Genomic DNA, 27,546 nt, shown 5'->3' on the forward strand with positions numbered 1-27,546 from the left:
TGCCATCCCTTCGTACAGACACCATAGCTGACACACGTCACCCCTGGCTAAGCTGCGCAGGACTCCTCCTCAGCTCCATCCTTCCACCAGGCTCTCACCAACTCAGAATCAATGAATGAATATCACCAGCAGTGATTACACACCCTGAGACTCATTTATAGAGCCCCACACCTGATTCATAATTATGTGTGCATTAAACCTAAAGTGCGATACCACTAACCACCACCGGGGACAGTCAAGTCACCTTGGCAACTTGCCAAAAGGAAAAAAGTTCACTCTGTGCTTTTAAAACTGTCAGATCAAATTCAGATCATGACAAGTAGTTCCACTGTCAGCAATCATGTAGCAACAGATGTTGCACTTACCACAAGGATAAGAGCCCCGAGGGATAATACCAGAATTCAGCTTGGTCGTAGTTCTCCTAAAATGGCTCGTGACTAGTTCATCTTTCAGATTTCGTGAGCGCCTGGCCATCATCTTGGGAGCCGATGAAATCCAAGGTCGAAGCTTTGGTTCTGTTAAGAGGATGTCCCAATTTTTCTTCAATACATCATATACCTCATTCCACTGGCTATTGTAAGTGGTGATTAAAATGATTCATCCGCATAGATTCCTTCAATTTAGGTTTCATTGCTTCATCTCGTGTCGTCCTACATCAATGCTGGTAGGACTGTGAGATTACTTTACGTGGGTAGCCTCTCGCCCAAAATCTTGTAAGCTTGGAGGATTCTTGATAAAAATCCTCCACCGCAGAACAGTTCCTTCTCAATCTGACGAACTGACCCTTAGAGATATTATTGCGTAGATGGGGGGGATGAGCACTAGCATAGTGCAACAAACTGTTAGTTGCTGTTTCCTTTCTGTAAAGATTGGTGACGATCTTTCCATTTAGAATAGAGATTTTTAGATCCAAAAAATTGACCGAAGTGGATGAGGTGGTGGAGGTGAGCTTGATATTCCACGGATTATCATTAAGGTCTCTGATAAAATGATTGCACTCGTCAAGAGTGCCGGGCCAAAAGAAAAAAATGTCGTCTATGAATCTAAACCATTTATAGACCTTCTGTTGATAGAGGTCATAACGATACACATTGTGGAGGAAAGACCGGTTACTCCCACATCACCAATGTGACGTAACTACACAGGCACAGCTCTCCGGCGCCCCCTTTGTCTCTCAGGTCAGTAAGGGAACTGAACCTAGAGCAAATGGCCGCCGGGGAGGATGTCCTGTTACCTGCTGGGTATTCTAAGATCCGTAATCAGAGTAAAAGCATCAGCCCAAGATTAATTTTATGGTTTAATTGCCTTAAGGGTGCACTAGATAATTACAGAAATATACAGTAAGCTATACAACGGAATTACAGTGGATTTGCAGTCAGAGTAAAAATATAACAATAATGGTACAAGACTTAGATATTAAGCTGGAGGTCAATTTACCAGGTTGTAGGTTGCATGTGGATGCCGGGCGCTCTGCAGTCCACAGGTGCAAGAATCTTAGTTGCCGGACAGACCCCAAAGCACGGGCCGCTGCTCCCTTGGCAGGTCTGTCCCCAGTTCCTTCTTAGATCATCATCTGGTTCTTCTGTGTGAGTGAGGCTGTCTGCCATGTGCTCCCAGTTCTTAAGCATGCTGAGTTCCTCCCCCCTGTGTCAGAGGGTGGGCTAATAATCTCCACCCTTTAGCTCTCTGCAGAACTTATTATCAATATCTAAGAAAGGGGCTAACTTCCTCCAGGATGATCGGATCAGGACACGAGGTACCAGTGAATGCGGTTTGTTTTGCCTGTCGTGTGGAGAGCAAACATGGCCCCATTGGGTCGCTGTGCAGGACCAATCTCTATATCTCAGGTCCCAGAGCCCTCATCGACTCAGGAGTCGCACTGCCAGATGCGCGATTTCCTCAGGGTCACGCGGATATCTTTTATGAGTCTGTAACTCGAAAAGTGGAGTCGAAGCGGCTGGGAGAGACAATGGATGTGTATTTCTGTGTCCAGCTGACAGGTATATTGTAATTGAAGCCCCCAGGCACCTTCCAGCCCCATGCTGGCGTGGCTCATACTCAAGCTTTGAAGTTCTGTTTTGGCCTTATCTCATCATACTAAAAGGCCTTGCTATTCAACATTGGAGCACTAAATCCTGCTTTCTTCAATATGCTTACAGGCCATGGGGGGGAGCAGATAGCTGTCTGTAGTTCTTGTGAACGCAGACCAAAATGGCATCACTGGGACAGGCCAAGCTCAGACACGAGGCGAGCATTATGCCCCATATCCAAGATGGTGGCTGCTCCTTCATCACACCTCCCTGCTTTAGAGGGCGCTAGGGGGTATCACATTCCTGTGTTCCCCCAGGCGCCCTTCCGCACCCTCTCCTTGCCGGGACAACCCATCAGCGTTACCATGGTCCCTGCCTCTTTTGTGGCAAATGGTGAAGTGATACTGCTGGAGAGTGAGGCTCCAGTGTAGCAACCTCCCATTCGTCTCAGAGACCATGTGTAACCAGCTGAGGGGGTTGTGGTCTGTTTCCATGGTGAATTGGTGTCCGTACAAGTGTGGCTTCAGACGCTGCAGGGCCCACACAATTGTCAGACATTCCTTCTCCATCGTGGAATAGGCCACTTCCCTTGGCAGGAGCTTCCGGCTCAGGTACAGAACGGGGTGTTCATGACCCGTAGTGTCGACCTGGCTGAGCATAGCACTGAGGCCGAAGTCGCTGGCGTCAGTCTGCACTACGAACTGCCGCATGAAGTCGGCTGTCTGTAGTACAGGAGAGCTAGAAAGGCGGTCTTGAGCGCCTGGAAAGCTGTCTCACAGGCGACTGTCCAGTCGACTGCGACGGGCAGCTTCTTCTTGGTGAGGTCCGTCAGGGGCTTGGCCAGGGCACTATAGTGTGGAACAAACCTTCTATAGTACCCGGCAGTCCCCAAGAAGGACATCACCTGCTTCTTGGTCCTGGGGGTGGGCCAGGATGCGATGGTATTCACCTTCCCGGGCTCTGGTTTTAGAGAGCTCCCCCACCTACCTGGTGTCCCAGGTAGTGGACCTCACTAATAACCAGCTGGCATTTTTCCGGCTTAATGGTCAAGCCAGGTGCTCTAGGTGATCCTCCCAGGTGGGACTGAAGATGGCAATGTCATCCAGGTTTGCGGTCGCTTACCCTTCCAGCCCCTCGAGCAGCGTGTTGACCATCCTCTGAAAAGTGGCAGGGGCATTCTTCATGCAGAATGGCATCACCGTGGACTCGTACAGTCCGAATGGGGTGATAAAGGCAGAGCGTTCCCGTGCCCCTGGGGTCAGGGGAATCTGCCAATACCCCCTGCTCAGATCCATGTTGGTCAGGTACTTGGCTCCGGCCAGCTGATCGAGCAGGTCATCGATGCGTGGCATTGGGTACGCATCGGTGACCGTCACAGCGTTGAGCCCCTGGTAGTCCATGCAGAACTACTTAGTTTGGTCCTTTTTAGGGACGAGGACTACAGGCGAAGCCCATGCGCTGTTGGACGCTTGGATCACCCCCAGCTTCAGCATCTCGTCTATCTCTTGGTGCATATGCTGCTGCACCTCAAGAGAGACCCGATATGCTGAACGCCGGATCGGGGGGTGACTGCCTGTGTCCACATCATGGACGGCTGTTTCAGTCCTTCCGGGCAGGCTGCTGAACAGCTCCCAAAAGGGGTGTAGGGTGACCCCCAGCTGGGAACGTTGGTCCTCTGAGAGCTGGTGGCCAACCCCCACATCCTCGATGGATCCACCCGCCTTGGCTTGGGTGAGCAGATCCAGGAGGGTTTCTACCTCTCCTTCCTCGGGAAGGTTGCACACTGGGTGGGCACAAGCCTCCCGCTCATGATGGGCCTTCATCATGTTCACATGGAAGGCCTTCCTCCTTCCACGTGGTCCAGGGTGACCAGATAGGTGACATCATTGAGCCGCTGGTGCATGAGGTATGGACCCTCCCAGGCTGCCTGAAGCTTGTTTTGAGGTACGGGGACCAGTACCCACACCTTTTGACCCACCTGGTAGGTCCGCTCACAAGCATTCTAGTTGTACCACCACTTCTGGTCAGCCTGGGCTTGGGCCATATTGTCATGCACCAGCCGTGTCAAGGCCATCATTCTGTCCGGGAAGCGTACGACATACTCAATGACCGACGCCCCAGGGGTGGCCAAATCCCCTTCCCATGCTTCCTTCACCAGAGCAAGGGGCCCCCGTACACGTTGCCCGTACAGGAGCTCAAAGGGGGAGAACCCTGTTGAGGCCTGTGGGACCTCCCAGCAGGCAAACAGCCAGGTGTGGGAGACACCGCTCCCAGTCTCTTCCATGGGAGTCAACCAACATCTTCAGCATCTGCTTTAAGGTGCCATTGAACCGCTCACACAGGCCATTGGTCTGTGGGTGGTACAGGTTGGCTACCAGATGTTGCACCTGTATCTGCTTACAGAGAGACTCCACGTTATGGTGTCTCCGCAGTGTCGGATGTTGATCTCCATGAGGTCAATCATCCTCCCTTTTTCATGGTCTTTTACTAGGCATTGCTCCTACTAGCCAGTTTCCTACTCCACACTGATGAGGGGCAATACCCCGAAACAGCTGTCTGTGGATGGATACCATGTTTTGGCATAGGTGGTTTCCTTCATTGGAGACTGCCCTTCCCGTGGTTGTTCCTTCCCGGTGAAAGACCTGGCTAGTCATTGCTTGCGTTGAGAAACATGTGATGGTGTCTCCGCGGCTTATGTTTTTGCATGTTTTACATATTTCCCATAAGGGATGGGGGCAGTGCTCTAGAATCACTGCGTTGAGAAACACGTGATGGTGTCTCCGCAGTGTCGGATGTTGATCTCCATGAGGTCAATCATCCTCCCTTTTTCATGGTCTTTTACTAGGCATTGCTCCTACTAGCCAGTTTCCTACTCCACACTGATGAGGGGCAATACCCCGAAACAGCTGTCTGTGGATGGATACCATGTTTTGGCATAGGTGGTTTCCTTCACTGGAGACTGCCCTTCCCGTGGTTGTTCCTTCCCGGTGAAAGACCTGGCTAGTCATTGCTTGCGTTGAGAAACACGTGATGGTGTCTCCGCGGCTTATGTTTTTGCATGTTTTACATATTTCCCATAAGGGATGGGGGCAGTGCTCTAGAATCACTGCGTTGAGAAACACGTGATGGTGTCTCCGCAGTGTCGGATATTGATCTCCATGAGGTCAATCATCCTCCCTTTTTCATGGTCTTTTACTAGGCATTGCTCCTACTAGCCAGTTTCCTACTCCACACTGATGAGGGGCAATACCCCGAAACAGCTGTCTGTGGATGGATACCATGTTTTGGCATAGGTGGTTTCCTTCATTGGAGACTGCCCTTCCCCTGGTTGTTCCTTCCCGGTGAAAGACCTGGCTAGTCATTGCTTGCGTTGAGAAACATGTGATGGTGTCTCCGCGGCTTATGTTTTTGCATGTTTTACATATTTCCCATAAGGGATGGGGGCAGTGCTCTAGAATCACTGCGTTGAGAAACACGTGATGGTGTCTCCTCAGTGTCGGATGTTGATCTCCATGAGGTCAATCATCCTCCCTTTTTCTTGTTCTGTAAGAGTGATGATGATAGAATGATATTGTTGTCCATTTGACAGATGTTGGAGTTATGAAGCGTACTATCCTTAAAGGGAGCCTGACAAATAATTCATGCCCTAACTACAGATAGCAATAATTAGAGACTGACTGTAATTGCAGTCATGTATGTTCAATGCTTTGGCATTTCAGAAAAATATAGCTGGGAATCATGCAACCACAAGGACAAGTCCAAGAGGCTAGTCTCCAGCAGCTTTCCCCAGCACTTCTTCCCGAATCGGACAGGTCTCTCCCTATACAAACAAGTTAAGATAGATCTGGCTTTCTAGGCAAGATGGGAAGTTGCCGAGGAACTGCCTCGTGCACTAGTCATTTGATATTAATAGACCCCAGCTGGCTTTTCAAGCAGGAATAGGCACAGGAGTTCAGACTAAAACATATGCAGCTGCAATAATAAAGCCGGTGTCTGGTTCAGGCAGCATGAATCTTCTGTCAGGTTTGCTTTCAAGGGCCTTTGTCAGCACAGAATGACTGTTCAAACCAAATACAGGTGCTCGGTACTCCATGGCGGGGCCAATCTATAGCACTACTGACGGCGCTCCTGCATCGTGTCCCCTTCTCCTTCCATGCAGGGTTGCTAGCTTAATCACTGATCTGGCGCGATCCCTGGCATTCTGCTCCTCCCTTTCACTTCCTGGTCCTGTGTGCATGCCAGTAGCGAGATGAACACCCGTAGAGAGATTTTAAAATTGCTGTTGGGAGAAGGCACCCTTCAAATATGAGAGACCTGAAACATTTTACAGAAGAAGACGGTGAGAATTAGCACAAGATAGCAAGGACTCAAACCCCGAATAATCTTATATTTCTCAAACTCACAAAAAAATTCAATATATAAAATAACTTGGTGAGAATAAATAAAACTTTAACTTTTAATAATTATAGCAATTTAAAATATAAAAAATGCCTTCCTAGTGTAATCACTAAATGATTATAATACAGCCACAGTGGTGGACTATTGTGTACATATAGAGAATAGATCTATCGATAAATATGATTTATTAACCGGTGAAACCGAGTCAAATGGGATTCCCAATCCAGTATTTATATGGATTTGATTAGTCATCTCACTGCCACTTCATTTTTTGACTTACAGAAGGGTTGTCAGTGGACACTCAGCCTTGACCTAAAAGCATGCACATGTCCTCCCCTGATGACCCAAGAGGAGAAAAGCATTGGGAGGCACGCAGGGCTATCTAGGGCTATTCCAGCTGAAGGAGAGCTTTGAACTGCCCTTATAAGGGCGGGAATTATGGGGTGTTCAGGGCCATGTATACTGACCAATAAGACCTTATAGGGCTAATGCTCTTGTCTACCCAATTCAGACCCGTTGAGGAGTTTTTCTCTTGATGCACCAGATGTTGAGCGTTCTCTTATTAGTCTTATTTTCTTCATCTAAAAGTGTTGCAGTTGTCATTGGATATTTCCTCATGTACTTCATATATAGAATATATGACCATTGTCCTTTCCAGGTATTCATTGTGAAGTATTGATCAATACCTCTCTATTCTAGACCTGTATGCGACCACTGTCATCTCCAGTTGTTTTCTGTGGAGTATTGAATGATAGGTCTATTCTCTATATGTATACAGTAGTCCGCCACTCTGGCTGCATTATAGTCAATTAATAACTTACATTAGGAAGGCATTTTTCGTATTTTATATAGCGTTGATTATTCAAAGTTAAAGTTTTACTTATGCTCAGAAGGCTATTTTATTTAAAAGAAGAGTGGTCCAGAATTCCAGTTGGGAAGTATAAGAAGCTTGTTGATGATTATAAGATTAATTGCAGTTATTTATTCCAAAAGGTGTGCAAATAAATATTAAGTTGAGGGTACCATCAATTTTGTCCAACCCATTTTGAAGGTTTTGTATGAAATTATGTCCATTTTCCTTTTTTCCCTTCTGTTGTTTGTGTTCTTCCAATACACACAAAGCAAATAAACATGTATATAACAAAACATGTAATTGCTATTATTTTCTGTGAGGAATACTTAATTTTCTGGAACAATTTCAAGGGTGCCAACACTTTCTTCCATGACTGTATGTTTCAGTGACCAGTAAAGTCACCCTTCTTTTTGATAAGTCATAAGTCTTCCATGGTTCCATGACAATTGTGTACAAGATAATTGTGTACGGACAATTGTGTACAGAAAATTGTGTACAGGCCAATTGCGTCCAAGGACAATTGTGTACAAGGACAATTGTGTACAGGGCAATTGTGTACAAGGACAATTGTGTACAGACAATTGTGTACAGGGCAATTGTGTACAAGGACAATTGTGTACAAGGACAATTGTGTACAGGGCAATTGTGTCCAAGGACAATTGTGTACGGACAATTGTGTACAGGGCAATTGTGTACAAGGACAATTGTGTACAGACAATTGTGTACAGGGCAATTGTGTACAAGGACAATTGTGTACAAGGACAATTGTGTACGGACAATTGTGTACGGACGATTATTTACAGACAAGTATAGGGAAAACAAAAAATTAAACGTCCAAAAAAAGAAAATACTATATTCATCATTGATTTTAACGTAAGATTGCTTATTGAATAACAGTTTCAAAGCTTCTTCTATTCTTATTCTACAAATATTGCTGGTCTTGTCTATCGTGCCTGCATGTTGCTGATCGCTCGTAGATACCGCAGCTTGTCTCCTTGATTGTGATAATCAGCCACTTTCACACGCAGTCGTTCAGCTAGCTGGACATACTTGCTTCGTGGATGCTCAACATTCAGTACCTCAGCATTCTGGGCTGTAAGTCTATGAATTGCCATGTCACTAATGAGTCTGTTGAACAGTTTCCACACGGTAGGATGAGCACAAAGAAAGAGTGCTTGTAAGGCGTTATGAAACCCCTCGCAGCAATTCGTGGTCTTGGGGGCAGAGGCCAAAGCGTCAGCATAATGATTCCAGACCTCTGGAGTAAACCTTGCGTTTCGAAAGCGTCCATCTACTCCTGGCCCCCTAACGTAGGTATGCTCAAAGTAGGAGAGGAGCTGATTGGTAGCATCATCATCAGGGAAGATTTGGGCTAGTTCGTCATACCTTGCACTTACTTCGGCTGGTGGGACAAACGCCAAGGAGGCCAAAGATTTTACCTTGAGATTGAACTCTCCATCCTCAGCCTCAAATTCAGCCTTTAGGCCCAGCTCATTGACCTTTCGAATAATGGACTGGCTCAGATGAAAGAAGCAGCCAGAAATCGCTGCAGCTGGAAACTCATCTTGGAAAGCTGACATTGCTGCCATCTCAAAGTCAAGAAGAATTTTCTGGGGATTTGCACCTGGCATCAACCCTTTGAGCGCCGTGATCATTCGACGATAGGTTGGACCAGTCTTGTTTGGCAGCAGGCAGTAGATCAGGGGAGGATAGGAGTTGCCGACTTTTGCATGGAGAGAATACAGCTGAAAGAACATGGTTGGCACCACCTTGAACGTTCCATCGCCAAACCATGTGTCTCCTCTTTCGAAATAAGGCAACAGTTCATTGCTACCAATGACAAGAATCCTTTGGGGGTCATCTCTTGCAGAGTCATATAAAATGATGTCGCTGTATTCCTGGGGGATAGCAAAATTGATGCTTTGAGGAGGAGCCAGCATGGTGTTTGCTCGCTGCCTGACCCGACGTGTATTTCGCTCAACGTCACTTCGCTTGGGCATTCGAGACAACACGTCATCAGACCTGTCTCGAAGAACCTGTCCAACAATGCTTCTAGTAGATGCTTGAGAGCTGATTGCTTCTTGCCTCAGAGCAGCCATTGTAGCTCTGGCTTCAGCTTGAACTGGATCTGCAGAGTGACTGTGCTCAGTCGGCTGTTTAACAATCGCGGCTCCAGATGTGTGCATGCGTGCGGGACACTTGAATTTGTTGACTTGCCTGCACCGCCATTCTTTGATGCTGTCATCACGTGTCCTGTGCAGGATATACTCGTGTCCCCCAAGCCTAAGGACATCTTTGTCTTTTTCAGACTTGCTCATAGTAAAAGTCATGGTGAAAGTTGCAAGGGGTGAGTAATGAAACCGAAAGTAAGCGTCAGTGTGAAAGTGGCCTGTACAATTATCTTTGTCTTTTTCAGACTTGCTCATAGTAAAAGTCATGGTGAAAGTTGCAAGGGGTGAGTAATGAAAGTGAAAGTAAGCGTCATTGTGAAAGTGGCCTGTACAAGTGGCCTGTACACAACAAGTAAAAGTCATGGTGAAAGTTGCAAGGGGTGAGTACTGAAACCGAAAGTAAGCGTCAGTGTGAAAGTGGCCTGTACAAGTGGCCTGTACACAAATAATTGCCTTGTACACAATTGTCCGTACACAATTGCCTCTTGTACACGGTTCCATGACCTTGTACACAATTGCCCGTACACACTTGCCTTGTACACAATTGCCTTGTACACAATTGTCCGTACACAATTTGTCCGTACACAATTGCCTCTTGTACACGGTTCCATGACCTTGTACACAATTGCCCGTACACAATTGCCTTGTACACAATTGCCTTGTACACAATTGCCCGTACACAATTGCCTTGTACACAATTGTCCGTACACAATTGCCCGTACACAATTGCCTTGTACACAATTGTCCGTACACAATTGCCTTGTACACAATTGCCTTGTACACAATTGCCTTGTACACATTTGCCTTGTACACAATTGCCTTGTACACAATTGCCTTGTACACAATTGCCTTGTACACAATCGCCTTGTACACAATTGCCTTGTACACAATTGTCATTGTACACAATTGGCCTGTACACAATTGTCTGTACACAATAGTCCGTACACAATTATCTTGTACACAATTGTCCTGTCACCGTCTTCCATACATGGTGTCTGCCAGTTTCTTCATCTGTTGACAATAAACCTTTTGGGTCGCACCAACCACAGCCTCCCAGACACTGTTCAAAGAGGTGACTGTTTTCCTGCCCCATAAATCTCCCATTTAAATGTGTGTCCATATGTTCTCAATAGGGTTAATTGTTAGTCCATCTTCAAATGAACCTATCAACTAGCTAACTTTTAATAATCCCAACTGAAGGCAGTATGCTACCTCCAGCTTGCTGGCTTCTGAGTTGAAGTGAAGGTCTGTGACAGTTACTGATCCAGCCACAGGCCCATATATCTTGTCTGTCAAGAGTCACTGCATTTCATCAGTGGATAAAACCTTAGATATAACTGTCTTCAGATATTTCTTAGTGATGAATGAAAAACCCAGTCACAAGGGAGCGCGAAGGATACAGATGAGGAGGTTATTTAAAACTTCATTTATTGTTATCCACAATGCGTTTCGACCTGATGAAGACTGATATACACTGTTGAAACGCATTGTGGATAACAATATATTAAGTTTTAAATAACCTCCTCATCTGTGTCCTTAGCGCTCCCTTGTTACCGGGTTTTTCATTCATCACTCCGTCTCCTCCTTTCCCGAGATACCCGGCTGGAGCTGCAGAGGACCTCCCTTAATTGGCCGCCTGCCTGGCGCTCCATCTAAACCATCCTTTCTGACTTTGCCTGCTTCAGATATTTCTGGGCCCAGTGTTGACGTTTCTCCTGTGTCTTGTTCAGTGGTGGTTGGGTCTCAGCCTCCGTACATCCGCCATGTCTCTGACCACTGAACACCTTGTAGTCTTGTACTTCTTGGCACCAGTGAGGTCGCTGTTCTGGAATATGACAGCACTGGAAGACAATGGGCTCCTGGTCATTTCATGTTTGATTCTTCTCAAATCTTTTACTGTTATTGTGCGTCTTTTTTTCTCAAGCCTGTTGACTATTTTCAAGAAAGCTTTTGATGTTTCTGTGATCATGCCCCAATGTCTCAGTAATTTCAGGATTGCTAGATTCTTCTATAAGACTTCAACATTTTTGACTTTTCAGAAGCTGTTAAGCCGTTTTTTTTTCGCCCATTTTGCCTGTGGAAGCAAGCTGCCTAATAATTCTGCACACCTTGATAAAGAGGGGACATCCTGAGACCTCACCCTCGTCATTGCATAAATGCACATCCCATGATCTGCTTAATCCAATAAGCATTTAAAGTTATACAACTTGTAATTGGTTAAATCTGCATGAAAATTATGTAGTCAAATATCTCTTGCTTAATACTTATGCACACAGTGTAGTGTTTCTCATGACTGTTAAAAGATAAGGTAGTTGAAAAGTTGGCCAGATAATCATTGACAAGTTTACTATTCAAATGAAGTGTAGAATTAGATTTTTGCACCACAACCAGCAAGTCTGTTTCTAGACACACTCAGACGCAAGAAATCTTTTAAAATTTTTTCTTTATTTATTTAGTTAAGTAGTATGAAACCAATTAATGTTTGATTTCCTTGGATGGCTAATAAATATCTAAAAAATCCTTTGTTATCCAACCCAAAGTATAGTAGCACTTTTAAAATAGATCTGAAATATTTCAGCCACCTTTTCCAGATGCAGCGGACAGTTAGCAACCATGTCATCATAATTTCCTGCCATCTGCTGATTCTGGCTGCCTGGATTCTGCCAAGTGTGTCAGAGGATGAAAAAGTATGCTTATAATACTGATTAGGATTTCTCTATTTTAGTTGGTAATTTTTGGGGTAAGTTTACATATGTTTGCCATTTTATTACCATGTGCTTCTGGACATTTTGTATCTCTTATATCTGAAATTATTTCCGTTTTGCTGACATACATTTTTAATTTAACCTAAAAAAGTCATATTTCACTATAACCAGGGATAATATAAGCCCCATGGCATTTGTTCTTCCCCAGTTATGGGTTTTCTTATTCGTAGGTTCAAACCACCGAGCAAAATAATCTGGGGCATTTGTCCTGGATACCTCGAATTAGTGACACCACAGCCCTCACTGATATATGCAAAAGCTAAGTTTGGTTGTCTTAATGAGGCAGATACTTTATTCACAAATACTAATTGTCAAGGGACACAACGTCACTTCCTTCTTTCATCAGGAAAGTTGCACAAATGACTGATGAATGATGGTCACAATTGTGGCTGTGGCCAGTTATTTGGGAACTCACAGTAAGTGTATGGTATATATACCTCCAAATCCAATACATGAAATATATAGGGTGGAAATATATATATATATATATATATATATACTCACACACACATACCCCGGAATGGTCACTGTCAGCTCCACAGTAAGAAAAGAACTACTAGCTGCCGCCAGTAATCGTTTATGCAGGCCGGTTGGACACCAGCTACAGGTAGCATATGGCTCCAGGGGTGCAGTTTACAGAGCAAGAGTTAGCTAGTGTTTATAAAAAAAAAAATAGAAAGATAATACAAAATTGGAAGAAAACAATGTGATATTTACAAGTCCATGAGTTAAAAAAAAATAACAAAAGAGTAGTGTTAAAGCTGATGTTGCAGGAATCGCTCTTGTCTTTATGGAGGGAAGCGATCCAATTAGACAAACGGAACACTTTCACAGTGAACTATGTCTTCCAGAATGAACAATGACATACACTCAAACTCTCACTTTTATTAGAGCAAGGTTATGCCTAGATACCTCCCCTTGATGAGCTCATATGAAGGCTTTTTGTGGGATGTACTAGGATTTTTTTGTAGATAGTCGGCATGTCTCCTTTTGTGATTTTATCTTTCTATAAACATGAAACATGGCATGGATAGCATCACCGATATTGAGTTGAAGGGGATAGTATGGCTTTACGGTGATGTGAGTGAATGCGTTATGTTCGTCCTTTCAGTATGACGCAGAAAATATATCTCCCATAAACATTGGATAGATGCCAACCCCAATATTCATCACTGACAACTGACTCCAAAAAGTCTAGGGACCCATGCTTTGAACAGAAACTTGCTGTTTTCTTGAAAGTGTACTTTTCTGCCTCTGCATAAATGAATCCCCGTCTGCGTGGTTGGTTCCCAGAACAAATCTGTTGCAATTACCTGGTGACTGCAAGAAGTCCCTAATTCAATGGAGGTTAAAGTGTCTCAGCTCTCTCACTTCCCCAGTTATAATTAATCCCATATGTTCAATGTGAACTCCTACTTCAAATAAGGTTGAAGTGTCAGCTCTTTTTCAGTTTCCATCTGCAATTAATCCCATATGTTCAATGTGAGAGTGATATGTCCCCTCTCTGGAGACGTCTTTATGGATTTTTTATTTTCCTCTACGGCAATAATAATTTTTATTTTTGTAGCACCAACACATTCCGCCGCACTTTACATTACAGAGGGGACCTGTATAGAAAATAATGACATAACAGAGTAAAGACAACAAAAGACAACAAGAGGAGTGAAGGCCCTGCTCAAAAGGTTACACTCTGTGACGATATGGGGTAAAGGTTTTCAACAAATGAAGTTTAATTTAACTTGTAAGGGTTTTCTGAGATTGCTGAACATTAAGGCAAAAGCATATGGTGCTTCAGATAAACTTACTTACCTGTTGAGCTACCCTACTTTTCTGGCTGTATCTCACTTGCCCCTATCAGTCTTTGTTTACACAGCTTTGGCGAATTCGCTGGTCTCTGCCTTGGTGTAGAGATACAGTAGATGGTATTTAGTCTGGTCCACCAGCAGAATGATCTGTAGGCTTATGGAAAAGGAGTGTGTGTAAATTTTATTTTATTCATTAAAATTCCTACTCACTCTGGTTTAGCAGTCAAGGGGAGGCACCTAATCATTGATGAGAAAAACAAATTCCAACACAGCTGTTTTTTTTTATCTGCAAATGTAGTCTTCAGACCACATGGTCTTAAAATCCATATGGCTGTTAATCATAGAATCATAGAGTTGGAAGGGACCTCCTGGGCCATCTGGTCCAACCCCCTGCTCAAAGCAGGATTCGCTAAATCATCCCAGTCAGATGTCTGTCCAGCCTCTGTTTGAAGACTTCCATTGAAGGAGAACTCACCACTTCTCGTGACAGCCTGTTCCACTCATTGATTACTCTAACTGTCAAAAAGTTTTTTCTAATATCTAATCTGTGTCTCCTCCCATTCAGTTTCATCCCATTGCTTCTAGTCTTTCCTTGTGCAAATGAGAATAAAGATGATCCTACAATGTGACAGCCCTTGAGATATTTGTAGACAGCTATTAAGTCTCCTCTCAGTCTTCTCTTTTGCAATCTAAACATTCCCAAATCCTGCAACCTTTCCTCATAAGACAGGATTTGCAGACCGGTCACCATTCTGGTCGCTCTTTTCTGAACTTGCTCCAGTTTGTTGATGTTTTTTTTAAAATGTGGTGCCCAAAACTGGAAACAGTATTCCAGATGAGGTCTGACCAAAGAGAAGTAGAAGGAAATAATGATTTCACGTGATCTAGACTGTATGCTTCTGTTAATACATCCTACAATTGCATTTGCCTTTTTTGCTGCTGCATCACACTGCTGACTCAAATTCAGTCTGTGATCTATTAGTATACCCAAGTCTTTTTCACATGTGCTGTTCCTTAGCCCTATTCCTCCCATTCTATATATGCTTTTTTCATTTTTTTTGCCCAGATGTAGTACTTTGCATTTTTCCCTGTTAAAAACCATTCTGTTAGTTGCTGCCCACTTCTCCAGTTTATTTATATCTGTTTGAATCTTCTCTAGTATTAGTTATCCCTCCTAGCTTTGTGTCATCAGCAAATATAATCAGTTTACCCTCAATTCCTTCATCTAAATAGTTGATAAAGATGTTGAACAATACAGGGCCCAGGACAGAGCCCTGTGGTACCCCACTTGAGACATTCCTCCAACTGGATGTGCAGCCATTTACGACCACTCTTTGGGTCCGATCACTAAGACAGCTATGAATCCACCTAACAGTTGCCTTGTCCATTCCATACTTAGTCATTTTTCAATAAGGATTGTATGAGATACTTTGTCAAATGCTTTGCTGAAGTCAAGATATTCTATATCTACAGCATTTCCTTGATCCACCCAATCAGTGATTCCGTCATAGAAGGAAATTAAGTTAGTCTGACATGACTTATTATTTACAAACCCATGCTGACTCTGTTTAATCACTTCATTCTTATCCAGGTACTGACATACATGCTGTTTAATAATAGTAACTCAGAGAACATGGCTGCCCCCACAATCACATATCGAACATATAATTAAAAAAAAATTGAAGAATCTATTATTCATTATCTGGTTTTAATTAGAAACATTGTCTAAAAAAAATAGTTATGTCAAGGTGGATAACGAGAGCCTTTAGGGGCAATTAAACATTATAGAACTAGGTTCTGTTTTAGGAACATAAAATTTAGAACTCGTAAAGGAAATTCGATTGCCTAGTAGACACAAACTGCAGCAGATGGACCCTATTAACTTTATCAAGGTCTCATTGGTTTCTGTTAGGTCAGGTGCAGACAACAGTATTTTCGGTCCCAGTGGTATTGGATCGCACTCGGCTATACAAGTCAATGCACTTGTTAGTATGTGTATATATTCACACACTGCTCAAGAAAAACTAGCTGCTACCACCAATCGTTTATGCAGGCTGATTGGACACCTCTTACAGATAGTGTATGGCTTCCATGGTGCGGTTCATGGAGTAAGAGGAACAAAGCTATTAAGTTTTGATATATTTAATCTGAAAAGTAGGCAGTGTTTGTAAAAATATTCAAAAAATATTACAAAAGGTAGCAAAAAATACAGTATATGCAGTCACATAAAATAAAAAGGATAACAAAAGAAAAGTACTAAGCCTGTGTCAAGGGAATTTTGCAGATATTAGTAGAGTGAAGCATTCCTTTTAAGAAAATGGTACAGAACCACAGAGAATTGTCTTTCAGGACTGAAAGTGATTATAATATGAAATCTATATTTATTAGGTAAAAGTTACACCCACACACCTACCCTGGATGACTTTAGACTGGGACTGGTCAATGGGATAAGTCTAGATCCCAAAAAATTATGGGATCCCCGATTTTCAGGATATTTCCCCATCTGGAGGTGCCATGAGGGAGATATTAATACCATATTTCCTATCATGATTTTAGCTTTACATAAATTGGAAATATCGCATATATATCATTATCCATCTGTCCCATATTAATTTAGAGCTGAAGCAGCGATGGCCCAGTGATGTAAGTAAATGTATTACATTCGTCACCTTGTCACGACACTGAAAATATGTCTCTCATAATTGTAGAACCTATTTCTTTGACAAAAAAACAATATTTATAACTGTAGTCTGGCTCCACAAAATCTGTTGTACTAACTTTGAACAGCACACAAGTTTTTCCGGAGTTCTCACCCTCTTGTATACACTGATCCCAGATAGCATAGTTGTTTTTCAGCAGATAACCTACTTCAATTACCAGTCCCCAGCAGCAGGGTCATAGTTGAATAATGACTGGAATGAAGTGCGAGCTCTTGTTTTTTTCAATTCATAATTAAAGGGGTACTCTGGGGAGATACAACATGTTTTATATTGTCCCTGCCCTCATAAACTATAAAGATGGTATTTGGATGTTGCTGCTTTCCTTGCCTCCTTATCATGGTTACCATATCCCTGAGGGATGCCGAGGTACTTGTACAGTGCCTTGCGAAAGTATTTGGCCCCCTGGAACTTTTCAACCTTTTCCCACATATTATGCTTACAAACATAAAGATGCCAAATGTAAATTTTTGGTGAAGAATCAGCAACAAGTGGAACACAATTGTGAACTTGGAAGAAATTTATTGGTTATTTTAAATTTTTGTAGAAATTCAAAAACTGAAAAAGTGGGGCGTGCAATATTATTTGGCCCCTTTACTTTCAGTGCAGCACACTCACTCCAGAAGTTCATTGTGGATCTCTGAATGATCCAATGTTGTCCTAAATGACTAATGATGATAAATATAATCCAAGTCTCTATATAAATGCACCTGCTATGTGATATTCTCAGAGTTCTGTTTGAAGCACAGAGAGCATCATGAAGACCAAGGAACACAACAGGCAGGTCCGTGATACTGTTGTGGAGAAGTTTAAAGCTGGATTTGGATACAAAATGATTTCCAAAACTTTAAACATCCCAAGGAGCACTGTGCAAGCAATCATATTGAAATGGAAGGAGTATCATACCACTGCAAATCTACCAAGACCTCTAAACTTTCATCTCAAACAAGGAGAAGACTGATCAGAGATTCCGCCAAGAGGCCCTTGATCACTCTGGATGAACTGCAGAGATCTACAGCTGAGGTGGGAAAGTCTGTCCATAGGACAACAATCAGTCGTACATTGCACAAATCTGGCCTTTATGGAAGAGTGGCAAGAAGAAAGCCAGTATCAAAGATATCGATAAAAAGTGTTTAAAGTTTGCAACAAGCCACCTGGGAGACACATAAAACATGTGAAATAAGGTGCTCTGGTCAAATGAAACCAAAATCGAACTTATTGGCAACAATGCCAAACAATGTGTTTGGCATAAAGGCAACACAGTTCATCACCCTGAACACACCATCCCCACTGTCAAACATGGTGGTGGCAGCTTCATGGTTTGGGCCTGCTTTTCTTCAGCAGGGACAGGGAAGATGGTTAAAATTGATGGGAAGATGGATGGAGCCAAATACAAGACCATTCTTGAAGAAAACACGTTGGAGTCTGCAAAAGACCTGAGACTGGGAATGGAGATTTTTCTTCCAACAAGACAATGATCCCAAACATAAAGCAAAATCTACAGTGGAATGGTTCACAAATAAACGTATCCAGGTGTTAGAATGGCCAAGTCAAAGTCCAGACCTGAATCCAATCGAGAATCTGTGGAAAGAGCTGAAAACTGCTGTTCACAAACGATCTCCATCAAACCTCACTGAGCTCGAGCTGTTTGCCAAGGAAGAATGGGCAAGAATTTCAGTCTCTCGATGTACAAAACTGATAGAGACATACCCCAAGCAACTTGCAGCTGTAATTGCAGCAAAAGGTGGCGCAACAAAGTATTAAGTTAAAGGGGCCGAATAATATTGCACACCCCACTTTTCAGTTTTTGACTTTCCACAAAATTTTAAAATAACCAATAAATTTCTTTCAACTTCACAATTGTGTCCCACTTGTGGTTGATTCTTCACCAAAAATTTACATTTGGTATCTTTATTATTGAAGCATGATATGTGGGAAAAGGTTAAAAAGTTCCAGGGGGCCGAATACTTTCACAAGGCACTGTAGCATGTCTGTACATCTGCTATGTGCCCTGCTGGTAATTCCACAAGTCTTGACTACCTTGCGTCTCTTTATTACCAACAGGCCGCACTTCTGTAGTCCGAAGGACATTCCGATGTCTTCACTGTTGATCTTTCTGTCTGCCATTACTGTTATGTCTCCTGGCTTCAATACCATCACCCATCTTTCCTGACCCCACTCACCCTGTATCTGTCCACCATTACTGCTTTTTTTTTTCTCCCCTGCATGTTTTCTCACCTTAATTCCTTGATGCTAACACACAGTTGGCTTTATCTATCTATTTGGATCTGACTATTTCCTGTTTGCATTTTCCCTTCCGACTTCTACTTAATCCCCTCCTGTGTCTGTGATTAGTCTCCCTGCTGCCCCTCCCTCCTGATCACACCTGGCCTATTTCATGTGCACTTAGCTTGTTATAAATGCAGAGCCGCAGGTCTGTGTGAATGTGGTCTGTCTCCATAAGGATGGCTTTATAAGGATGCAGCAGAAATATTCCAGAAATGACTCAGAAGTGAACAGAAAGTACGATTAACCACTATTATTAAATGTACTACATTTTGTTTCTCTTTCCTCCACACTTACTCTCATCATGCTGACATACGCTCTAACAGTTTTGGCTCCATTACTCCTCACTCTAATTCGCTATCCGCAAACCCAAGCACCTTCTAGCCAAGTAATAATCTCTCCTTCCCTCTTGTCTCCGCACCTGACCTCCACTGACCTGCTTCTCAACCTCAGATCTCTCCTAATAAAACACAAAACAAGCCGCCCACTCTCCTTCTCCCACCTGCTCTCCCTGTTTCTGCTTCTCCTCAATCCTGGATCCCCACATCTCATACCTCACATTATTACCTCTTTCTATCGCTCCCAACCCAATATAAGCACCCAAAATCTTGCCCACTTCAAATCCGGGCCCTTGACGCCCACCACCTTGCTCCCTCTCTCGGGATCACTCTGGAATGCTGGCTCCATCTGCAATAAACTCCATGTGATTCACAACCTCTTTACCTCTCGTAATCTTTCCTTCTAGGTCCTCACCGAAACAGGCTGACACACTCCGACACCGCCTCCTCTGCTGTGCTATGTTACGGCGGCCTGCACTTCACCCACACTCCTTGACCTGGCAACAGACACGGTGGAGGAATGGGCCTTCTCCTTTCTTCCAACTGTACCTTTAACCCAATCCCACCTCTACCCTCCCTTATCCTCCCCTCTTTTGAAGTCCACACTGTCCGCATCTACTCCTCCTCCAACCTAGAAGTGGCTGTCATATACCAACCTCTGGGCCCGACCACTGACTTTATTGACCAATTCTCTACCTGGCTTCTTCACTTTCTCTCTGCTGACATTAAGTAACCATAGGAATATATATCCAATAAACTATACCAGGCTATTTGCGCTCCCGTAGGTGTAAGATCCAAGGCTTCTTATTGTAACGTGTTTCGACAGTATGAAATGTCTTCCTCAGGTATATTGTGATAAATGTTCCAAAATTGTGGGTAGCTTTATAGGAAGTAGTATTATGCTAAATAGGGTGTGGACCACTAAAATTAAATCCTATTACACCCACTATATAGCTGCTATACAAGTTTGAAGTCTACAAAAAACATAATGATTTTAAAAACAAATGCATTACATAAATATATAAAAAGCATAATAAAATTAGATTATAACAAATATGTAAAATATGTTAATGAATATCATAAAATTACAATATAATTGTATAGCGAATGTAAATGGTTATATGTGACTAAAATACTTTTAAAACACTTAGATTATAAAAAACAGTGCTAATTGAAACTATGGAAAAAGAAAAGTTATATATATTTTTTTTATATTCCCTCAATGACCTCGCAAAGAATCCTATTGGATTTTTAAAATGATTACTTTACATCTGGATGGATTAAATGAAGTCATTGAGGGAATATAAAAAGAAAAAACAAAAAAAAAGTGTTTTCCATAATTTCTATTACCACTGTTTTTATAATCTGTGTTTTAAAAGTATTTTTGTCACATGTAACCATTTAAATTCGCTATATAATTATATTGTAATTTTATGATATTCATTAACATATTTTACATATTATTTGTTATAATCTAATTTTATTATGCTTTTTATATATTTATGTAATGCATTTGTTTTTAGAATAATTATGTCTTTTTGTAGACTTCAAACTTGTATAGCAGCTATATAGTGGGTGTGTTAGGAACTAATTTTAGTGCTTTTCTTGAGAAGTAATAAATACCTGTTTTGGACAATAAGAAGCCTTGGATCCTACATCTACGGGAGCGCAAATAGCCTGGTATAAAGTTTATTGGATATATCTTTCAACATATGGAATAGAGAGAGAGAGAATGTTTTACTGATCGGTGAGGTTCACAATGTTTCTTGGAGATGGTGTTAATTTTACATTTAATTTTATTAAATATACAGTACATACATTTAATTCTGGACCTTGTGTCTATTCTATTATGTTTTGCTGTTTTGCATTCTACTCTGTGAAGATTTAATCTTTATTTTACAATATCCATGTTGTTGTTTCCACATTCTTGGCAAGAATTAGAGAAGACATGCTGAATAGCAGTAACTTACCATGTGGATTTGCCACGGAGATTTTCATCGGATTTCATGGTATAGTCTGTTAAATGTGCAGTTCATGGCAAGGTCATAGGTCACCCTTGCATGTACAGAAGACACCTGCCTTTCACTGGGATAGGAAGTAACACTCATATTTAATTTTATTGACAGAGTGAGATTTGTTCAATGCAGTTTAGGTGTTGATTGCTTGATATACATGCTTTCTCGCCAGTTTGAATCCTTAGCACTTAAAATATATATGCAATGTATTTGTGTGTATATACTGTAGATATATATATACTTATATAATATTTAATTAGCGGGAGTGCAGCTGCTGGAGTGACATGCATATGGCACTAAAGCATCATATTTTACACTAGCAACCAGTGTGTAAGCAGCAGCGGAGGTGGCATTATCCTATGGAGAACCGACCCATCCTTGCTTGTTTTCTCTAGTGAATACCATTCACGCTGTACAGTGCTTGGCTGTGAACAATTTCCTCTACAGGATGTTGAGCCTTGTTGAAATGCTGGTAGTGCTCCTCCTTTTACTTCTCTCACAAAGAAGCCTATATAGGTCCTGCTGCTGAGATATTATTCTACAGTAATTTCAGGGAACTATTTGGGAAAGGTCCATTTTGGTTCCAGCACGACTGTATCCTTGTGCCCAAAGCAATGTCTGTGAAGGCATAGTTGAGTGGGATTGGAAAGAACTAGACAAGCGACCTGACTTCAACCCCATCATACACTTTTGGAATTAACTAGAATGGAGATTGCAGTCAGGCCATCTCGTCCAACATTAGTGTCTGACTTCACAAATTCTCTCCTAAACGGTTAAAAATTCTCAACATGCACTAGAAAGATATTACAATTTTGAGAGTCCTCAGTGGTTCATACGTTTTAACCCCTTTCCTAGGTTGGGCATAATGGTACGCCCACGTTGGAATACCTCCCTTTGATGTGGACTCTTGCGCTGTCCACATCTTTCCTGGTACATGCCAGCTGTTTGAACAGTTGACGTGTGCCTCAGACAGCCGTGGGTGGAATCGCAATCCACCTGTGGCTGTTAGCCCGAAAAAATGCGGCTGTCAATCTCTGACAGCGGCATTTAACTCATGCTTCTGGCATGCGCGTTGGAAATCCCACCCATCGGTAACCCAGTCACGTGATCGCGGGTCACCAATTGGTTGGTGTGACAACCAGAGGTCTCCAGTAGACGTCTTGTTTGTCATAGTCAAATTGCTATGATCATCGCCCAATGCCCCTCACCCAGCCCCAAATCACGAAAAATGGGCACGCTAAGGCTCTCTGAAAATGGTGCCTTTTTTTTTCTTTTTACCAGTTTTTTTTTCCTCACTTAAATACAAAAGAACCTAGACATGTTTGTTGTCTATGAACTCATATTGACCTGTAGAATTATAATGGCAGGTCAGTTTTAGCATTTAGTGAAGAATTACACTTTTTTTTTCAAATTCACCTCACTTGGAATTTTTTTTCCGGGTTTCCAGTACAATATATGTAAAAACCAATCATGTCATTCAAATGTATAACTTGTCCCGCAAAAAACAAGCCCTCACATGGCCATTTTGACCAAAAAATAAAAAAGTTATGGCTCTGGGAATAAGCGGAGCAAAAAGCTAAAACGCAAAAACGAAAATACCTTCGGTTGTTAAGGGGTTAATGGTTAGCTGTAAAGATGTTAATAAATAAGAAGCTTTTGAGACTACTCAGGTCTCTTCATCAGAAAATACAGATGGAAAGCACTCCTTGAGCAACTCAACAAATTATTGAGTAGAGGTAAGTGTCTTCTGCTCACCTGGATAGGTTGTGCAGCAACAGGCACAACACTGTGAATTGCAGATTAATCCTCCACAGCTGCAGTTGTGCCCTCTGAAACTCCATGAGAGATCCAGAATGGAATTCAGATAAGGGAAACAAAAATTGGGCTTCCTGAATAGCTGCTAAGGATCCAAGGAAACAATTCTAATGTTTAAAACGTTAATATTTATTGAGCTACGGCGTCATGCTGGTACAGCTCCTTCATCATGCTCATACAGACTGAATAATACATGCCATCATTTATACCATCCCTATTGACTTCACAATTTTGGTGTTTGGTTGACATCACAATTCTGATTAACTCACCTGTGTTGAATATTTACATCAAATGATGATAACCCATACCAATTTTGTAGCCCTGCAGACATGTATAAATTCATTACCTTCCAATAGCAATTGTATGTCCATACAGACATCATATCCATAAAAAAATCTTTTAGTATGGTTGCAGGCAACAAAATTGTGAATTGAATATTGAATCCTTTATAGGAAATATTTAGTTGTTTGTAACCATACTAAAATATTTTTATGGGTATAATGCCGTGAAAATAAAAAAAATCACATTTTTCCCACCAAAAATGTTTTTAGCCCCAAATTTTGTAATTTCACAAGAGTAACAGGAGAAAACGAACCCTGAAATTTGTTATGCAATTTTACCGATACCCCATATGTGGTCAAAAACTACTTTTGAGGCACATTGCAAAGCTCACAAGGGAAGGAGCATCATATGGTTTGAGGGTGTCAAGTTACATTGGCCTGAGGTGCCAGAACAGCACAACACCCCATAAGTGACCCAATTTTACAAGCTACGCCTCTCAATTAATTCATCTAAGGGTGCAGTGATCGTCTTGACACCATAGATGTATCACAGAATTTTATACCAGTGAAGAAAAAATAATTATTTTTACCACGAAAATTTTGTTTTAGCCCCAAATTTTACATTTTCACATAAGTAGGTAAAAATGGCACAACAATTTGTCCTACAATTTCTACTGAACGTGACAATACGCCATATGTGGCTGTACTGCTTATCCACACAGCAAGAAGCGAAGTGCTATTTGCCGCCTGGAGCACAGATTTTCCTAGAATAGTTTGCGGACTCCATGTACAGAGCCACTCAAGTGATCCTGTTTTGGAAAATATACCCCTTTGGGAATTTATCTACAGATATAGTGATGATTTTGACTTCATGGATGTTTTCCAGAAACAGGCAGCAATGGATGTTGCTGAGTGAAAATTGAAAACATTGTAGTGACCAGTGTGCTGTAGTGACCAGTACTTTATTATTATTATTATTTATTTATAAAGCACCATTGGTTCCATGGTGCTGTACATGAGAAGGGGGTTACATACAAATTACAGATATCACTTACGGTAAACAAACTAACAATCACAGACTAATATAGAGGGGAGAGGGGACCCTGCCTTTGCCGGCTTACATTCTACAGGATAGTGGGGAAGACGACAGGTTGGGGGGTTGCAGCAGCTCCAGTGATGGTGAGGCGGTAGCTCCAGTAGTGGTGAGGAGGCAGTGGGGATCATTGCAGGCTGTAAGCTTTCCTGAAGAGAAGGGTTTTCAGGTTCCATCTGAAGGATCCGATTGTGGTTGATAGTCGGACGTGTTGGGGCAAAGAATTCCAAAGGATGGGGGCTATTCAGGAGAAGTCTTGGAGGCGGTTGGGCGAGGAGCGAATAAGTGTGGAGGATTGAATGAGGTCTTGGGAGGACCAGAGAATTATGTGAGGGAAGATATCTGGAGATTAGTTCAGAGATATATGAAGGAGACAGGTTATAGATGGCCTTGTAGGTCAGTATTAGTAATTTGAATTGGATACACTGAGGAAATGGGAGCCAGTGAAGGGATCTGCAGTGGGGAGGAGCGGAGGAGTAGCGAGTAGAGAGATGAATTATTCGGGCAGCAGAGTTAAGGATGAACTGGAGATGTGCGAGGGTGTTAGCAGGGAGGCCACAGAAAAGGATGTTGCAGTAGTCGAGGCTGGAGATGATGAGGGCATGAACAAGCATTTTAGTAGATTGAGGGTTGAGGATAGGACAGATTCTGGAAATATTTTTGAACTAGAGGTGACAGGAGGATGAGAAGGAGGATATAGCTAATAGACACTCTGGGATTCTGGGGAGCAGAGAGGTGGCATCTGGGCCAGAGAGGTAGATCTGAGTATCATCGGCATAAAGGTGGTACTGGAATCCGTGGGACTTTGAGTTGCCCCAGGCCAAGTGTATAGGTTGAGAAGAGTATGGGTCCTAGAACAGAGCCTTGGGGGACTCCAACAGAGAGAGGGTGGGATGAGGAGGTAGTGTGGGAGATGCTGATTGTGCGGTTGTAGAGGTATGAGGAGATCCAGGATAGGGTGAGGCCTTTGATGCCAAAGGAGGAGAGGATCTGTAGTAGGAGGCAGTGGTCAACTGTGTCGAAAGCAGAGGACAGGTCTAGAAGGAGGAATATAGAGTATTGTCCTTTAGCTTTGGCTGTAGATAAGTCGTGAGTAATTTTGGTCAGGGCTGTCTCAGTGGAATTATGGGGACGAAAACCAGATTGTAGATTGTCAAAGAGCAAGTTAGATGAGAGATGGGAGGAAAGTTCAGCGTGGACTTGCTATTCCAGGAGTTGGGAAGCGAATGGGAGCAGCGATATTGGGCAATAGCTGGACTTAGCGGTTGGGTCGAGGGTTGGCTTTTTAAGGATAGGCGTGATTGTGACATGTTTGAAAGCTGAAGGGAAGGTACCAGAAGTGCACAAGTGTTGAGGTTTGTTTTGGAGAGAAGATCTCGGCAGAGATTAGGGAAGTCCGAGGGGGCAGTGGTGGGCGGAGGAGGGAGTTAAAAGTATTGAAGAACTGTTTGGGGTTGTGGGATAAGGAAGATGCAAGGGATGTAAAATAGGCCTGTTTTGCAGAGGTGAGGGCAGATTTGAATGCAAGTGTTGCTTTTTTGAGTGCAGTGAAGTCGTCTTGTGAATGCGTTTTCTTCCAGCACCGTTCTGCAATTCTGGATGCTTGCCGAAGCTTTTTAGTGATGTTATTGTGCCAGGGTTGTCTATTGATTTGTTGCACGCTTATGCATGACAGGGGCGACCGAGTCGATGGCCAGCTCATGCTTTTGGAGACATGAACCCATAAATTAGGTGGGCTCTCATCGCTACAGAAATGCCAAATGTGGGTGTTAAATGTGGTTTAGACATACTGGAGCACAGAAGAGAAAAGGCATTTAAATTTGAGAGCGCAGAATTTGCTGAATTTCTTTTTAGTGGCGAGGAGCCATTTCACTTTTCCAGAGCCTTTGTGCTGCCAGTAACATGGAAGCCCACTTTATTTCCGTTAACAGATGATGGACCTGAGTGGGGACTTGCTTTTTTGTGGATTAAGTTGACGCTTTTGTTAGAAACATTTTACATAACATTTAGGATCACATTTATCCTGCACGCTACGCTGAGCACTTACATTGGGGTTTACATCTCTGAGTGACTTGACAGACGAAACCCCCGATGGATCCATTCACTATATTGAGGCAGCAGAGTAACTTTGGACTGACACCGCCGGATCACAGGCCAGACGGATCCACAGTGCCTCCACCTGCCTCATTATAGGGGATCTTCGCTGGGAGTTCTGTCTGAATCACGTATTTCAGAGATCTAACGGAAAGTCCTGAGTAAGCGCACAGCACAGGGCACAAGATAAATGTGTGCCGAGCCTTATTGCGGTGAAGATTTGGTTTTATTTATTTTTTACGCCGTTCCTTGTGCGGTATAAGTGATATGGCGACTTTATTTTTCTGGTCGATGCGATTACAGCGATACCAGATTTATATTGGGTTTTTAAGCCATTGAGGATTTTTTTTTTTTACAGTGTTCCGCGTATAGTAAAATTGATAAGGCAGCTTTATTTTTTGGGTCAGTACGATTACAGCAATACCCCATATATACAGTATGTTTTTTTAATGTTTTGTTGCTTTTACACAATAATTATTTTATAGAAAAAATAATTATTTTTGCATCGCTTTATTCTGAGAGCTATAACTTTTATTTTTCTGCTGATTGAGCTGTATTGCAGCTAGTTTTTTTATGGTGTTTACTAAAGGGGTTAATTAGCGAGACAGTTTTATAGGGCAGGTCATTCCAGACTTGGCGATACCAAATATCTGTACTTTTTTTTTTACATAAGTAAATGTATTTATTGGATTAAAATTGTTATTATCACATAGTGCACAGCGCGCACAGATACAGCAGGGACTAGCCCCCGCCCCTGAATTGAGTGTCATCAATGACTCTTTGTTTCAGGGAGCTGGCAGGGGCTGTGCCAGTGAACACAGCCACTGCCCCTTGTTTACACTTTGTTTGGGTTTACCAGCATGCACTGACATACTCAAACAAAGC

At 42.5% G+C, this 27,546-nt stretch overlaps 1 protein-coding gene across 9 annotated transcripts in view; it reads left to right on the forward strand.

Annotated features, from left to right (window-relative positions):
- PMS1 (PMS1 homolog 1, mismatch repair system component) overlaps positions 1-27,546 on the forward strand; it is a 322,424-nt gene that overhangs the window by 87,572 nt on the left and 207,306 nt on the right. Inside the window, exon 6 of one of the 9 annotated variants that reach the window (XM_073558108.1) lies at positions 19,771-20,059. The exons of the other annotated variants lie outside the window; for them this stretch is intronic. Coding sequence (XP_073414209.1) covers positions 19,771-19,791 — 21 coding nt within the window. The 3' untranslated portion in view covers positions 19,792-20,059. Of the gene's footprint in view, positions 1-19,770; positions 20,060-27,546 lie in introns of those variants that run through there. 9 annotated transcript variants of the gene reach the window in all.

This window comes from Dendrobates tinctorius, unplaced genomic scaffold (genome assembly GCF_039654945.1).
Source record: "Dendrobates tinctorius isolate UK_male_01 unplaced genomic scaffold, ASM3965494v1 ptg000254l, whole genome shotgun sequence".
NCBI lineage: Eukaryota > Metazoa > Chordata > Amphibia > Anura > Dendrobatidae > Dendrobates > Dendrobates tinctorius.